This window comes from Ambystoma mexicanum, chromosome 6p (genome assembly GCF_040938575.1).
Source record: "Ambystoma mexicanum isolate Mex_15411 chromosome 6p, UKY_AmexF1_1, whole genome shotgun sequence".
NCBI classification, from domain to species: Eukaryota; Metazoa; Chordata; class Amphibia; order Caudata; family Ambystomatidae; genus Ambystoma; species Ambystoma mexicanum.
In genome coordinates this window covers 714087109-714104447 of record NC_090935.1, presented here as the reverse complement: position 1 = coordinate 714104447, position 17339 = coordinate 714087109, and the positions used below count along the sequence as shown (strand labels likewise).

The following is a 17339-nucleotide window of genomic DNA, read 5'->3' as shown; positions in this document are numbered from 1 at the left end:
TAGGCATCGCCAGCTCATTGAGTGACTTAGGATTTAATCACCACATCCAGGAGCCTACACACAAAGGGAGAACCCTCGATTGGCTTATCGATCTCAACTGCAACATCAACCTGATGTCGGTCACACCCTGCATATGGTTCTATCACCATAAAATAACCTTCAGAGTCAAAGCCTCACCTAATCCCAAACCCAGTATTGCACCCTCCATCCAAACCCATAATAAGAAGGATATTATGAAGGAGAAACTATTACCACTAATTCTCCCCCATCTCAACAACGCCACTGCATCCTGCTCTGATCCGACAGCATTAATTGATGTATACAACCAAACGATCCAAAAAGCATTACATTCTATAGCCCCTGTAAAACTGCGAAAACCAAAACCACGTGCCCACCTTAACTCGTGGTTCACACCACAGCTGAGAGACTTCCGCAAAGCAAAAAGAAATGCAGAATCTCACTGGAAAAGTAACCAAACAGACGCCAACAAAAGTACACTAATTGCTGCCTCGACCAATTACAAGAAAGCGATACTCGTAGCAAAAAAGGACGACTACAATAAATGCATCCTGCAGGCACAATCTAATACTAAAGAGCGCTTTAAAATTCTCAAAGAACTTGAATCTCCCATAACCCCTAGCAACAAGTGCACTACAGACACTCTTTGGTGCACTAATATCCAAAAGGCACTTCTTGACAAAATAACCACACTGAAGACTAAAATCAATAACAAAAAGATTCTGCTCACAGGCCCAGCCTCCACCACTCCCAATCTCAACCACCCCGCTCCCACCCATCCTGGCAAACCATTCAGCTTCTCCCCTTTGTCTAATTGGGATGTGGAGAACATCATTAAAAACTCCAACCTACCAACTGTCAAGGCGACTTCTGTCCCGCAACGGTCATCAAGGAAGCTGCCTATGAGCTAGTCACATTCATCACCTCAGTCATTAACGCCTCATTCAAATCAGGTATTGTCCCAGGTAATCTCAAAGATGCCTGGGTCATCCCACTCATCAAAAAACCTACCCTCGATCCAAGCAATCCCTCAAACTAAAGGCCCATTACCACAGTGCTATTTCCCCTAAATATTTTAGACCGAGCAGCCTACTTACAAATCCAGGACTATCTCGAATCCAACAAACTCCTCGGCCACCGACAATCGGGCTTTCATCCCAGACACGGAACAGAGAACGCCCTCATCGACCTCAAAACACAAATTGAGGACTTAAAAGACAAGGGTAAGCTAGTCTTACTACTTTTACTGGACCTCTCTGCAGCATTTGACCTGGTTAACCATCAAATTCTCTGCCATCACCTAAAAACTGCTGTCCACTTCTCAACCGAAGCCACCTCATGGATCAGCTCCTTCTTGGCAAACAGAACCATACGGGTATTCTCCCTGTCTGCATCCGTCGATAAATTACCAGTCACATGTGGTGTCCCACAAGGATCTTGCGTTTCACCTACATTGTATAATGTCTTCACAAAACCACTATTCGATATTCTCGACTATCTGGGTGTCACCTATACTAATTACACAAATGACACCCAGATACTCGTCCCCATCTCTGCAGACCACGAAACCGATTCTAAAGCTCTTAACGTCTACTCAGTCATTCAGGCCTGGATGGCACATCACAGACTATGTTTACGATGATAAAACTGAGCTACCTATCCTAGGCTCCCACCTTAAACTCAACAAACTGGACACTGCATTTAAAGCTTTTTGCATTGACGGGAATATCATTAAGATCTCTAATGATACTAAAACCCTTGGCTTCTATCTGGACTCGACCCTCTCTTACGAGACAAGTAAATGCAGTGGTCTCAGCATCTGCATACACATGTAAACTCCTAACAGCCTGCAGACGATTCCTCACTGCATCATCCTTGCAAGAACACTCATTATGGCCCAAAATTGACTACTGTAATGCCTTCTCCCTGGGAACCAGCCTCAAAAACATCAACAAGTTACAAGTAACTCAGAATAACGCCATCAGAGCAAGCCTCAATATTCCCAAAAAATCCCACATCTCCGATACAAGACAGTCTTCACTGGCTCCCAGTTGCATCCAGAATCTCACTCTAAACTCTCGCACTCACTGAAGTGTTTAGCCAACCAAGCACCTGACTACCTGGCCAACCACCTTACAGCGCACACACTGCCACTCGACCACTCAGATCTGCTCAAGCCCATTCACTCGCCATCCCTCGATTTAAACTACAGAAAGCTGGAGGTTCCAGCTTCCCAGTCCTCACATCCAAACTATGGAACACACTCCCTAACAAAACTCAGAACTAAACTCCCTTACCTTGCCTTTAAGAACAAAGCCAAATTATGGTTCACTGAGCAAGATTTAGCTTCGCCACTGCCTAATGTACTTTCTGCAAATGGGGACCAATGTTAAAGTTTCCTATCTACGCTGGCAACTTATGATTTGCAAATACTGTACTTTCTAACTTTTCACTGTAATCAGTACAGACAAATTGCTTGTATAATATATGTATGTAATCTATGTTTCTCTATGCATTCCAATTCTGTATAGTGATCTGTGTTGTTTATCTGCAACTGTGTAAGAAATGCGCCCAGATGCATCCGGGCCTGGCACGCAATATAAATAAAATAAATACAAAAATACAAATACAAATTTACTTTTAACTGTTTACTTGTCATAATATTTCAGACCACTTTTCAGTACTACATGGTGTGCAGGGACCGAGGGCATCTACTTGTAGACCTATTAGCATCCTATGTACCAGGGGTGACCTTACCGCCAGCACCCAAAATATAAATGAATTACCTTATAACATTTTCTTTAAAACCCGATACCTTAGGAGTGCAGTGAGATTGCTTTTCTTTTATCAAGAAACCTATGCACACATTCACTCACTCGAAGATTTCCAAGCACAACAATGCATATCGTCTCTCTTAACCAGCAAAACAAATGTAATTGCAGCACACACACTAACCCTTGTCTATTGTTTATTCTTATTCTGTGCCAATGTGTGCAGACATCGCCACAACTGTCACTGACCACTGCTTCACTACATAAAAAAGCTGGGCATAAACCAGTCATCTGACAATGTGAAATGACACCACTAGACAGACCTTCAGCCCAAAAGTGCACATGATGAGGCTTATTCAACACATTCTGTCACATACATACTAGGTCTAGTCACTTTAAACATAGCATTGTGAACTTCCAATTCCCACCACGGTCCATTATCTTCCATGGTTTATTTGAATGAATTTCCACAAATCATCCAGATCGTGGTTCATGGGTAAAACTTGGGATGTTCCCCTTCACTAACGATCTAGGCCACTCTACATGCACCACATGTACTTCAAATTTTGCTTCTTACACCCTTTGGAATCAGGCCACCTTTTGTTAAGCATCTGTGCCTTTATTAAATTAGTGCTTCCCAGGGGGCACTGTTGTTCTTGGTTTAGAATGGCTGCCTGAAGAGCGAGCTCCGTCTAGGTGGTCTCATCCTTTGACCGTATCTACTGCTGGAGTGCTGCTAACGTCGAGACTTTGGGAAGTGGACGACTATACCCTCCTTGGTGCATTGTCCAACTCCGGGACCGCCCTCTATCCTCACTGAAGGCTGCCCACTTCGCACACCCCTGCCTGACGGCACCCTAAACACCTTCTCCTCCGGTCCCTGGGGCTCTGGTCCGGAGACCCCTTCTGGGCCCATCGTATTTCGGCACCCCAGTATCCCCGAGAGCTGTTGAGGCTCCTGCGGCACGGCTTCCAAATCCTATTATTCCGCCGCAGATGTCATCTCGCGCTGGAGCTGCCCGGCGTTGCCTACAGCCGTTTCTTTGATTCTGCTGAAGCCCCAGGGAGTTGAAGACACGCAGCACCCCTGAACTACATGGCGTACCTCAGACCGGCAAGTTGGCGGTGAGTCCTTGATATGTGGCTGCTGATGAGATCCTGCTCAGTGTACTCGAGCATCCCCACACACTGGTTTCACACTACCCTTGCAATCTGTGTGGGCATATACAGGAAGGACTAGTTAAAGTCCTGCGGTGCTATTTTTACATGCCCTTCAACTCCTACACACAGCCCTGGGCCCCTGTGCCCATTGCCTACAGCCCCCGGGGGCTCCTCCTTTGGGCAGACCCTGATTGTAGTTGCACCTCAGATCCTGCCTTCCTCCACCCGATTGTGCTCGGCCCCCTCCTCCAACCTCCCTACAGCTCTGGTGTAATCCTGCCTTCGCTACATCGTACTGTTCGCATGAGAACACAGCACATGACACAGAGCCAGTCACTGCTCTCTTGATCACTATCACCTGCCATACCCCTCTTCTGGTCTCTCTCCTCTCATGGTTCCCTCTCTGTGGCAGTGCCTAGTGTTTCTCCTGGAGCCTGAATGCCGGTTTGCTGTGGATTTACTAAAGGTGCCCGTTGCTACTGGGCTGCGCACCTTTTGCTCCATGTTGGGCGTCATCGGACTGGTTCATCTGGATGCTCTCCTATTATGCCCACTGGTCCGTGTCCTATCCTGATGACCCACCTTCCCCCAGAGCCTGCCCTTACCTACTCGCTCTGTTGCCCATTACTTCTGGATGTGTGATTCTCTGCCCTACCTCCCTCGGCTGCATTACAGACGCATCTCTGCCAACTTGCGCATGTCGAGCTGTCCACGATACTTGGTCCAACCTACTGTCGGCCTCACGCATACCCGATGCCCCTGGATATCGCTGGTGGATGTTCTCTGGTGGTCCTTGGTACTGGGTTACCAACAATCTCTCTATAAAACATTACCGGACCCCCCTGCCCAGGGCGGTTTGACGTGCTGGCTATTATGTGCTTTTGACCCCACACGCTAACTCAAAGTTTGGGATCCCCCTGCTACACTCAAACTCCTAGTTGTCCAGTAGCTTCCTTCAACTGCTCACTTGTGTGGGTGTGAACACTCTGCTGCTGCTCCGTGTATTGCTCCACCTCATCCTTTATTGCCTAGTTTTCATAAAGTTGCTCCCACCATATACCATGACTAAAGGTGCGGGGAAAAAACATAGCTCCATCAACATGTTTACCAAAGCACTGTCTAAGTCACCTGATGATGTACCGGACCCTGAACTCACAACCTCAGCGCCCTCTGAACCAGCAGGGTCACAGAAAATGATGGAATTTAGGCGCGAGGGGTTCACCACCTTGCATTCTAGACTGGACGATATGAACGCCACCATTTCGTCAATTAAGGCACATATTGAGAAGACTGATGGTCGGGTGGCAGAGGTTGAGACAAGGGTGGGTGCTGTGGAGGACGACCTGGGCTCTCTCCGGGGAGAGGTGTCCTCTCTCTCCAGCCAGGTACATGAGATTGCTAAAAAGAACGAGGACCTCGAATCGCGCTCTAGGCGCAACAATCTCTGCATAATTGGGGTCCCGGAGGATGGTATCAAGGAGCCCATGGAAGATTTTGTTGAATGCACCCTACTGGAGCTACTTGATTCCCCCAAGCTCTCACCACATTTCGCAATTGAGAGGGCCCACCATACTTTGACGACAAAACCTGCGAGGGTCCTAAACTTTCATGATCGATCCTCAGAGTGGAGAGGGCCAAAGGTCAACTCCTCCTGGGATCATCCAGGGTCCATTTGTAACCCGATTTTTCAGTGGCTGTCCAGCAGGAACGCAAGACCTTCATGGCTGCCAAGAAGATGCTGCGCGAGATTGGGGTCAAATACTCTCTGCCATATCCCGGCAAACTGAGGGTCGAACACTCCAACCAAGTTTTCTTTTTTACAATCCCAGAAGAGGCCTCCAAGTTTATGGATGAGCATTTCCCTGGATGATGGTAAATAGCCACTCCAGCCTGTTAATGTTACGTAATTTGTTGTTGAACCTATGCTGGGTCCAGTTGCACTCTGGCCCCACTGTTGGGAGATTCATCTCCTCAGTTATGCGTTAATCACGATGCTTGTTTAAGATAGTCTTTTTCTCCCTATCACAATGGCCTTCTTGCCTTTTACACGGTTTTTACTGAGCACCATGTTTATCCTTAACTGGCCACCAGTTTGGAGCATTGCTGCCAGGCCAGCTCACAGGCCCCAAGGCGCTGATACCTTTGTTTTGGGTTTGGTTTGTTGAGTATGGGGTTGTCATTCCTCTGAGGGGGAGGTATGTGGGTGGAGGTGGGTCGGGTTGGGAGTCATGTTAAAAAATGTTTGGAACTCGGAGAGGGAGTAGAATATAAGACTATGCAATGCCTGTGTCACCATGGGCGGGGACACGATTTCCGGTCCGGAGGTCCCGGCCTGCGGTTGAATTCTTGCCACTTCTTAATTTTCATACCACAACCCTATCCTAATGGCTGATAAGAATTTACTATTTACGAGTTGGAATGTTCGAGGATTAGGTAACTATAAGAAAATGCGACAATTGCAGCTCTGTGCTGAACGTCATGGCACAATTTTTTTTTTTTTTTTTTTACAGGAGACGCATGCGCGTGCTGAGCGATGCGAGAAGTTTGCTAGAGTATGGGGACCCCAGAGGTACTATACTGATTATTCTACCCAAGATCGTGAAGTTATGACTCTGATCCATAGAATTGTCAATTTTCAGTGTAGGGCCTATCATGTGGACCCCCAAGGCCGATATGTATTGCTTTACTCTACCCTCCAAAACAAAGAAATTGTGTTACTCAATATATACAGGCCCAATTTAGATGATCCAGAGTTTTACTTGCATCTAGCTTCTCTCCTGGCGGGCTACCCTCTGACTCCGATCCTCTGGGGGCAGCGATTTTAGTATGATACTTGACGTAAGCCTTGACAGATCGGGATCCAGGCCCGCCAACTTTCAAGAGCAGCCCAGACCATCCTCCAAATGCTGCCTCAGCTGACAATATCTGATGTATGGAGACTGGTGGACCCAGACTCCCACACATTCTTTTTATTCCTCAGTGCACGATTCGCATTCAATGATTGACAGATGGTTAATATCGGACACACTCATCAAACACGTCTCCCACCTGGCGATCCTTCCCAGGATGCCCTCCGAACACGCCCTGGTGACCATCTCTTTAAATTGGGGACCAAATTATAATAAAACTCCCCAGTGGAAATTGAAACCACAGTCTTTACTTGATACAGCCTTCAGATCGGAGTTGGAAACGGCCATAGATGATTACTTTGCATTGAATACAGGGTCTGTTCCGACACAGGCCACCCTATGGGAGTTATTCAAGGCCTATATTAGTTGCATCGCTATCGCTAAAGAGAATGGGATCCTTAAAGTGATTCGGAGAGACATACTTCAGAGCAAATCGGCTCTCTCTACCCTTGAGTCCCACGATGCACTACAACAGTCCCCTGAAACTTTAGCGGCCATTGGTACCGAACTAGATGCATTTCGCTTACATGAGGAGCGGGAACGAAAATTTCTTGATAATCCCTGCTCTGCTCGGAGATATGGGGAGGGAGAGCGCCCTGGCCGGGTTTTGGCCCGACTCGTCCGCCAGGAGATGGGCTCTCCTGGCGTCCCGGTGGTTGAGAGGCCTGATGGCACTCCGGCTACACTACCGCAAGACGTCAACTTCGAATTACAGGCTTTCTATGAATCCCCATATTTGAACGCTGACAGTGCCACTTCGACCAACGTCGATTCGTATCTTGACGCCCTCCCCCTCTCAGTCTTCTCAGCTGAAACTAGCAGCTGCCTAGAGACACCAATTTCTGCTAAGGAGATCTCGGTGGCTATTGATTTGCTATCTGCGTGTAGGGCCCCGGGATCAGACGGCCTTCCAATCGAATTTTGTAAGCAATACAAATATCGTTTTAATTCCGCAACTGCTGACGCTTTGGGACGAATCCTGTGAGACTGGTAGGCTGCCCCTCTCTCTTTGTGAGACTATCATATCTGTACTTTTAAAACCCAGTAAATCTCCAACTCAATGTGGATCGTACCGTCCCCTGTCACTCATTAATTGCAATGTCAAGATTTACGCTTAATTACTGGCCTTACGATGGCACCGTATAGGGCATATTATTCATCCAGACAAGGCAGGTTTTATCCCTGATTGCTCCACCTCAATGAATTTGAGACACCCTTTTAATATCAGCAGAATTGACCCGAACATTCAGGTGGTGGCAGCTACGCTATATATGCAGAGAGCGTTTGACTATCATGGAATTATCTCTGGCGAGTACTTGAAAAATGTAAGTTTGGTCCCCGGTTCCGCTCTTGGGTGAGGCTCTTCTATTCTGACCCGGTTGCCAGGGTCCGCACTGAGGACAGATGTTCACCCCCTTTTTCGAATTGCCAAAGGTACAAGGCAGGGCTGTCCCTTCTCTCCCTTGATCTTTGCCATTGCCATGGACCCGTTTGCAGACATGATCCGTCAGTCCCATGCGCACAGGGGCCTACGAACAGCTTGATAACCAGACGTCATCTCGTTATATGCCGACAACGCTTTACTTTATATTCAATCCCCTGCCACTAACCTTGCAACAATTTTGGATTGGATGCTGTTATTTACTTTGGATGTATTTCAGGCCTCAGGGAGAATTGCTCTAAATCCACACTGTTTCCATTAACTGAGGTCACTATGCACCCCTCTGATTTGTTGGAATTCACTTGGTCCCCACCAAAGTTTACTTACCTGGGCATTGAGGTGGCACGCTATACTAAGGTCCTGTATAAGGAGAATTATCAGAAATACTTGACCCTTGCGCGAAAGCTGCAGGCTGGGTGAGACTCCATCTCCCTAGCGGGCAGGATCGGTATCCTGAAGATGACCGTGCTTCCTCCACTGCTATATCGATTCATTAATCTGCCTCTATGGCCTGGAGATAGCTTCTTTCTAACACTGACCCGTACTGTCAATGCATTCTTGTGGCACTCTGGTGCAGTCCGACTCAAACTTGTGACATTAACCGCTCCCATGGAGAGTGGAGGGTTTGCAGCTCCTGATTTTCTCAGATATTGGATCGTGGCCCAGGCCCAATTTGCCTCGTACTGGTTCAACACTTTTGACCCTCCCCCACATGTCAGGCTCGAACAGCTGGCGGTCAGGGGACAAGATATCCGATCACTGATTCTCGCCCCCCTACATCTGGGACGGAACTCCCATGATCCTGTCGTCAGTACATCCCTTGGTCACTCCAAGGCCTGGAGACTGTCCGACGGGTCTTACCCCTTCCATGGCAGCCTTCCTCTCTGGAATTTCCTTCCAGGAATCCCACGTATCCCCTTGTCTATTGCACAACAGTGGGCCGAAGCGGGTTAGGACTCAGTTGGCGACATCTTCGACCAGGGGAACTTCCTGGAGTGGCCCGACCTCCCGCTGAGCCTACGATGGAAACCTGCCGCATGGCTTCAATGCTCGGGCCATCGGAGGCTCCTTAAACTCAGATCTCCTAGCTTCCCCACGATACCCCAGGATGATCCTATTATCGCTGAAATAGGAAGCGCCAACTCCTTCAGAGGGAAGATCTCCAGGTTATATGCTCTGCTACAAACTAAATCTATCCCTCAGTTCGAAAAAATGAAACGCTCATGGGCGGAGGACCTGGGGATGGCGATGACTGACCAACGTTGGGGGTCGCATTTGTGCACGCACCCATAATGTGTCCTTCAATTCCCGATTCAAATTCATTCAATTTAAGGTTTTAAATAGATGTCATTACACTCCGAGTAGGCTACACCGCATGTCACGGGACTACTCCCCCAGATGCCAGATATGTAGATCTGACAGCGCCACGTACATACATATGATCTGGTCCTGCTCTCACCTAACTGTTTTGGGAAGAAATCTGCTCTACCGTGTCTGCAGTTCTAGACCATACTATCATCCCGTCCCCGTCACATTGTCTTTTTCATGACTTTCCTGATCTGGGCCGTGACTCGAAGAAACTGTCCCGTCTCTGCATGCTCCTTGCTACATGTTGTATTCTATTATGCTGGCTCCGCCCCGGAGCGCCTTCACACGCACAATGGCTTAGGTCTGTTACATGGGCCTCGGACACTGAGGAAATCTGGTCCAATCAACAGTCATTGCTTACCAGGCCCAGGAACATTTGGTTGCTGTTCCGTTCCTATATAGACTTTATTGCCACAGACTCCGAGGATGCATCATCTGTAACCCCCTCCTACTGCTACTGTCTTATGATTTGTTGCACTGCCTGCAGTCTGTGCATATGCCTGGATGCGACTCAGTTGTCATCACCTTGAATGCACGCTCTACCGAAGTCTGTCTACTTTTATTGTATATGACATTGTCTGTTTTTATATGCCGCTCGCTTCCTGTCTGTGTTGTCAAGCTAAATAAATACAAGTTTTAAAACAAAATAGTGCTTACCAGTTCATCATCAATACTAGTGTGCTTCTGGCAAGATATCCAAGTAGGACATAAATCAGTGACCGCTTTCTTAAGTCACAACATTTCAGACAGTACCACCCCTCTAACACTGTGGGCGCTAAAGTAAAGTGGTACAACACACCAAAAGCATTTCCAGCACATCTTCCCTCAAACTTCCTGTGCATTTGCTACTGAGACAGGTTGTTCCTCCTGCCCAAAACAAAAGAATGCTCAACATAAACGAAGAGGTTATAAAGTAAAGTAAACAATACTTACGAAGATCAGGATCTTTGTTTCTTTTTGTTTTGTTGCTCAGACTTATTTCAAATCGGTTAAATTCCGCTGAAAGATCACTGCAGAAAAAGAGAGATGTATATGCATTCAATAAAGGCAACATTCCCCCCCCAATGATTTGAGAAGGATAAATTACTTAATGTACTGTTCTATGGATTCTTCTCCTGCAGTTTCCACATCAGATAGATATCCATTCCAGCGTCAGCTGCTCGGAAAACATTTTGACAAGGGATGTATACCACCTCAACTCGGCAGTCCATCCGCCTTGCCTCGACCCTTTGGTTCCCGACAGGACGTCGGTTATCGTACATATACTGAATCACTACACCCCCTGTGCACCTCAGTTCCTCACCTTTTTCCCTGCAAACTCAGCCGCTGCAGAGGAAAACTAGACAATACAGCCAACTAGCCAAAAGTCAATAGAAAAACAAAATCCAATTTTGAAAACTGTTTTTCTTTTTGGTGAAGTAGAGACTGCAGAAGGAAGCACTACCTAACCAGAAAAGGACAACAGTCCCCAAAACCAGAGCTCACCTCTTCCTGTCTTGGAGAAAGACAAACACTGACCAGGCACTTTCATTGCGGGGATGAATGGGAGGGTGATGCGGTTGCTGCGAGAGTAGAATCCATTGAAAGAACATTACAGTAAGTCATTTCTCCTTCAATGGATTGCCTTTCTCCCACAGATTCCTCATCAGATAGCCTCCCCAAGCAGTACTCGAGAAGGAGGTGGAATGAAAGTCCCTTTACAGCAAAACATTTTGCAGGACCGCTCTTCCAAATTGAGTGTCAGCCCCACGGGCCACTTCCAGGCTGTTGTGTCTGGTAAAAGTATGCAGCAGTTCCTCACTGGTGTGCCTCTTTGCATCACTGGACAGGCAGCCACTCCTCTGATGGAGTGGGCTCTGATCCCCAGAGGTAGTTCTTTCCCCGAAGTGGAAATCCATTGCGAGGACCTAGAAAATCACCCCCGTAGGTCCAACATTCGAATCAAAAATATGGCAGAGACTGTCCAAGACAAGGACCTCAACAAGCAGTGCAGCAGGTCTTATGAGACATTCTAGAAGAGGCAGAAGAAGCAGTAATCCAGATGGATAGGATACATAGAGTGGGCCCCCGCCGCATGGGAGAACTAGTGTCCCGCCCGAGAGACGTCCTGATCGCAATGGCATCATACCCTCAAAAAGAACAGATCCTGCGGAAAGCTCGGATGCTGGACCATATATGAATGAATGGATCAGATATACAACTCTACCAAGATCTAGCTCAGTCCACCCTCCAAAAAAGCAGGGAGATGTCACTAATAACAAAAAAACTGACGGCAAGACAGATTCGTTATAAATGGACATTTCCCTTCGGCCTACTATTCACATGGGAGGAGAAACAAGAGAGGATCACCATGAACGAGGAAGGAGAACGGATCATGAATCTACGGGAGAAGGAGGGAACCCAAACCAACGGCAGGGAACCGTTCCAAGGGAAAAGAACCCCAAGAGGCTGGACCACAACAAACGCAAAACCTAGACGCCCCACGGAGTCATCATGACACAAATAAGGAACAAGTTACTTACCTGTAACTGTTGTTCTCCAGCATGGGTCTGGCATAGATTCACATGCTCATGAATATTACCCGTCATCAGGCTGGGAATCCTCAGTAAAGAAAAAATCAGTTTCAGTTTCGTTTCTGAACTGTTTCTCCTAATAACCAATCACTGGTCTCTGGGTCATACTGCCCCGAGCCAATGACTGCCCTCTACCTAGGCCTCTCCTCTGGCAGCCATCTTCAGATTTGGTAGCACGTAAAGTGGCAGTAGGACCAAGAGAAGAGCCGCAGAGGGGTAGTAGGAGGGTAGTAGGAGGGAGGGTTCACATGTGAATCCATGCCAGACCCATGCTGGAGAACAACAGTTACATGTAAGTAACTTGTTCCTTCTCCAGCATGGGATCTGGCATGGATTCACATGCGCATGAATACAAAAATATACATAGCAGTACACACATGCGCAACCACGGGAGGTGGCAAGGCTCAACATTAAGCATTTCATCAACTGAACATTAATCATCTCTTACCTCCTCACCAGGCCCACCTTCAGGCGAACAGGTTGCGCAGCACTGCCGGGCCGACTCTGGACTCCTCCCTGGAATCCCAGTCAATGCAGTAGAATTTCGTGAAGGTGTGAGTCTTCTTGCGGTCCACGTAGAACTTCAGCACTCTAGCCACATCCAGCGGGTGCAAAGTCCTCTCGGCAGGTGACGAAGGCGACGGGAAGAAAACAGGTAACACCAAGTGCTCGTTGAGATGAAGTCCGACGGCACCTTGGGCATAAAGAAAGGGTGCGTCCGCAGCACCAACCTCGTCTCGTGGAAAGTCAAGTAAGGTGGTTTACAGGATAGAGCCTGGATCTCACCCACTTGTCGTGCAGAGGTGATGGTCACGAGAAAATCTGTCTTCCACGACAGAAACTTGAGTGGGACAGAATGCATATTCTTGAACGGGGCCTCCCATGAGCCTATTAAGTACCACATTAAGTTCCCACACCGGGGCCGGAACCTTCGCCGGCTGGAACGAGCATAATAGTCCCGTAATGAATTCCTTTAATAACTGGTGCGACCGCAAGGAAGGTCGTCCTGGGGATCTGGATCTGGCCAAATGAACTTTGATGGAGGCGTGAGCCAGCCCAGATTTAGCCAAGTTTTAGGGAGAATTCTCATAAATGGCTGATTTCCCTTACCTAAGCAGTCCCTCCGAAGCGTTACTAGATTTCTAGGATTTATTTTTTTCACCTGGTAAGAGTGTGAGCCTTTTTCCCACTCTTACATGTGTTTTGCTGTGTGTGTTTTCACTTTGTGTGATCTTGAGCACTGGAGCCTCACCTACTCATACCTCATATTTTTCATATGTGTTACACAGCACCTTCAGTGCAGTGAGACACAGGGTTGTCTGAGATTTCCCACTGACTCCATTTTCTGGGGCTGACTACTGTCCCCCAGAAACAGGTAAAGTTGCCATTAACTTTATTATTAGTCACTTTAAACCACAGACCCAGTACACCCCATCTTACATGGAGTATTGGAAAGGGTTCATTCCTATCCCTTTTTGTCTGGGTCTCTTTGAGCCTTGTTTTGCATCAAGACTTGGCTAGTGGCAGTGGTAACTACCCTAACTTTTCTACCGCGGTTATCTTATATAACCATGGTATTGTTTCAGGCTATTATATTAGCCTCGAACATAAACCCGCTTGACCAATTACATTTTATTTTGGCTCCAGCTAGGTTTATTCGCCATTTCTTTCTGTTAGAGTCTTTCTCGTGTTATTCTCTGCGCGCCAAACCGGGGATGATTCCTTTGTTCACCGTCTTTTCGCGGGCTTCTGCGCAGAAGCCCTTCTTAAGGCACCTGAAAGTCTAGGTAGGCAGGATATGAGGGAGGCATCTTCGGACCCCCTGCCATGGGTTCCCTTGGTAACCCAAGTCGCACTCCTGTTTGATTGGCTGAGGGGACTGCCCTTGCCAGGACAGCCACCCTGCTGTGTGATTGACAGCCAGGCTGTATGAATGGGGGAAAACTGCATAAAAAGCAGGTCTGTGGGACTGGAAAGGCAGAAACGTCACTGGAACGAAAGAACCAATGAGGAGATGATGGAAGAGGACCGGTACAATGACTGAACCGCCCGGTGAAGCCCTGCTGCAGGTCCGAATCTTCAGAATCCGACGACAAAGAAGATCATCCAGGAAACTTCTTCCCTTGAGCTGGTGGGACCACCCAGTTCGCCCGAACTGCAAGCCAGGACCCTTCCTCTGGTCGAATTTGCTGCAACAGAGCCACAGTTGTCCTTCTCTTCTCTGAACTAATTTTTCTATCAACCAACCTCGTCCGGAATCCGTGGCACAAACTTTACCGCAAACAACCCTGAACTGTATGATCTTGAGCAAAAGACTTATGACCCACTGACTTTGGCCCTAAGCCTTTTCTGCCTGATTCTAGCACTGTAGTTCCTCTTGTTCAATTGCCCTGAGTACTTACCTGTTGGTTTGATTTAATTTCTATTAACTTGGTCTTTCCCTCCCTTTTAAATTGCTAGAGTGCCATTTTGCTCCCACTTCATTTTGTGAGCTTAACTTGTCTGGAATTTAAAGGTAGTGGTGTGGTGTATTAAGAGTGTGATTTTTAGACTGCTTATAATAGTGTAATGTTATACAAATGAAGAGTGAAATAAATGTATATCCTTTTACTTGAAAACCTTGAGTCAGTGTTTACCTGAATCATAGTAATTGCCGTCCTTTGTGTAACTATCTTGTACTGCTCACTTACTCTTGAGAAAAGTCTGGCTGCTCAGCCATCGATACCACCAACTGTGTAGTACGGGCTTGTACCAAAGGTGCATTTGTACTGTCACTTGCAGTCTTAATTGTGTGTGGTGTTCCCAGAGGGTACTGCATATAATTCTGCCTAACACCAACTACAGCAAATATGGAAGTACTTGAGGGGCCGCGACGCTCAGAGGGTCGATCTTCTGGGAACAGCACCAAATTGCAAATCGCTTCCTTTTTAGTACTTAGCATTTCAAAGTAGATGACGCCCTGGTCTTTGCGAGTACCTCCTTGCAGTCTGCTGTAACCCTGAATTCTAATGCTGCAGAAGCCAGGCCTTCAGGGATCGTGGGTCGTGGTGCAGAATTGTGCCTCCTTCCCTGGCGAGAAGATCCGCGACCAATGGCAGCTGGACTAGAGGGGACGCTGACATGCTAAGGCGGCCATGGTACCAGATCTGCCTCGGCCACGCTGGTGTGACTAGGATCATCCTGTACCGGCACCGTCTGGGTTGATTGATAACTCGAAGTAGCAACGGAGGGAAATCATACAGAAACAGGCCGCCCCAGGGGAATGATAATGTGTCCCCCATGCTCCCCTTGGTGTTTGTCGCCATCGCAAACAGATCAATCTGGGGATTGTCCAATTTGTCAAACAGGTTGTCAACATGGTCTTGCCGAAGCTCCCACTCATGGCAAGAGCGTAGCTCCCTGCTGAGAGAGTCGGCGACCGTGTTCTTTGCTCCTGCCAGGTGGAATGGAATGACGAACATCCCCTAGGCGATGGCCCAGTGCCACAAATCCTGCACCTCCCTGCAGAGTGCCGGGGATCTGGTGCCCCCCTGCTTCCGGATGTAAAACATTGTGATGGTATGAGCTGTGAAGACCCTCACCACCTTGCCCTGGTGGGACGGCAGAAATGACATGAGGGCCCAAAACACTTCCCATACGTTTATGTGTAGCGTCTTCTCTTCCGCCTTCCACAGGCCTCTGGTGTGAAGGTGGCCGGTGTGGGCTTCCCATCCTTACAGCGATGCATCCATTGTGACCGTCTCCTGGTACAGGGGCTCTGGAAATCCGTGCCCCCGGCGATATTGGAGCGTACGCCTCCCCATCTGATCGCTCGTCAGAACTCCTCATCGAGCATGATCCTGTCCTGGAAGCTTCCAGACACCTGGTCCCAATGGGCATCTAGGAACTCCTGTAGAGGCTGCATCCGTGACCTGCAGAACCGAATCAGGTAAATGCATGACATGCCGAGCAGCGACTTGATGGTCCTCATTGTGGCAATCTTCAGTGCCAACAGCCGTTGCACCTTGCCCAAGATGGCCGATATTCTTTCCTCCGACGGTGATGCTGGACATGACACCGTGTTGAGCTTGGATCCCAGGAACAGAGCATCCTGCGAATGAGTTAAGCAGGACTTTGCATAGTTCACCGAGAACCCCAGATCCGCCAGAAGATGGACGGTCTGCTCCGTGTGTTCGACTGCGGTGTCCCTTGACTTGACCCGGATGAGCCAGTCGTACTTGTAGGGGTAAGCGTGGATCCCTTGCAGTGCAGATGGGCCGGCGCCAAGCACTTGGCGCCCAGAGTCTTCACCGACTTCAGCCCAAATGGAAGGGTCTTGAACTGATAATGCTTCTCCTGAATGACGAAGAGTAGAACCTTGCAGTGTCCTTTGTGTATGGGGATGTTGAAGTACGCGTCCCCCAAATCCAACAACGACAAAGTCCCTTTCCTCCAGCTGGCCGAGCACATGCTGCAGGATGACCATCCAGAACTACTGAGACTTTATGTATTAGTTGAGCCGTCGTAGGTCGAGAATGGGCCTCAACCCCGGGTCAGAGACCTGGAGTTGCCGTGGAACCAGCTCTGTAGCCCCTTCTGTAACATGGCCCAAACCTTCAGCAGCAGCTGAGGGACGTGGTTTTCCTGCTGGGCCACCGGTGGTATTCGCGGACACTTTAGTTGGAATTCTAAGGTGTGTCCGTGGGCGAGAGCGTCCAGCACCCATCTGTCCGTGGAGATGGTCTCCCACACGCCTACAAAGTTCGCCAGCCGGTCTCCCACCGGGTTACACAGGTGGGTGCCTGACGTCCTGGCCATTTCAATTTTGATTGGAGGTAGACGGGCTGCCTTGCGGTCCCCGACGACATCCTCCCCCGAAGGCCATGGACGACCCCTGTTGGCTTCTTTGGTTGAGGAATGGGAGGGCTGGCGGTAAGAGGGCGAGCTGCCCCCGAAACCCTTCAAAGAGCAGATAGACTTTCCTCCTGAGGAACGAAAGTACGGTCATCTTTGCTGTAGGGTGCCTATGGCACGTGCCATCTCTTTGTCCATCTTGATGGCCTTGTGGGATTCATCCACAGCCTTCCTGAGCAGGTTGTCCTCGTCAAAGGGCATGTCC

At 48.4% G+C, this 17339-nt stretch overlaps 1 protein-coding gene across 4 annotated transcripts in view; it reads right to left on the bottom strand.

The window, feature by feature from the left end:
* RASA1 (RAS p21 protein activator 1) overlaps positions 1 to 17339 on the bottom strand; it is a 1760251-nt gene that overhangs the window by 1007492 nt on the left and 735420 nt on the right. For all 4 annotated transcript variants that reach the window (XM_069627585.1, XM_069627584.1, XM_069627586.1 and 1 more), the window contains exon 15: positions 10602 to 10678. In XM_069627585.1, the coding sequence (XP_069483686.1) occupies positions 10602 to 10678 (77 nt within the window). The remainder of the gene's footprint in view (positions 1 to 10601; positions 10679 to 17339) is intronic.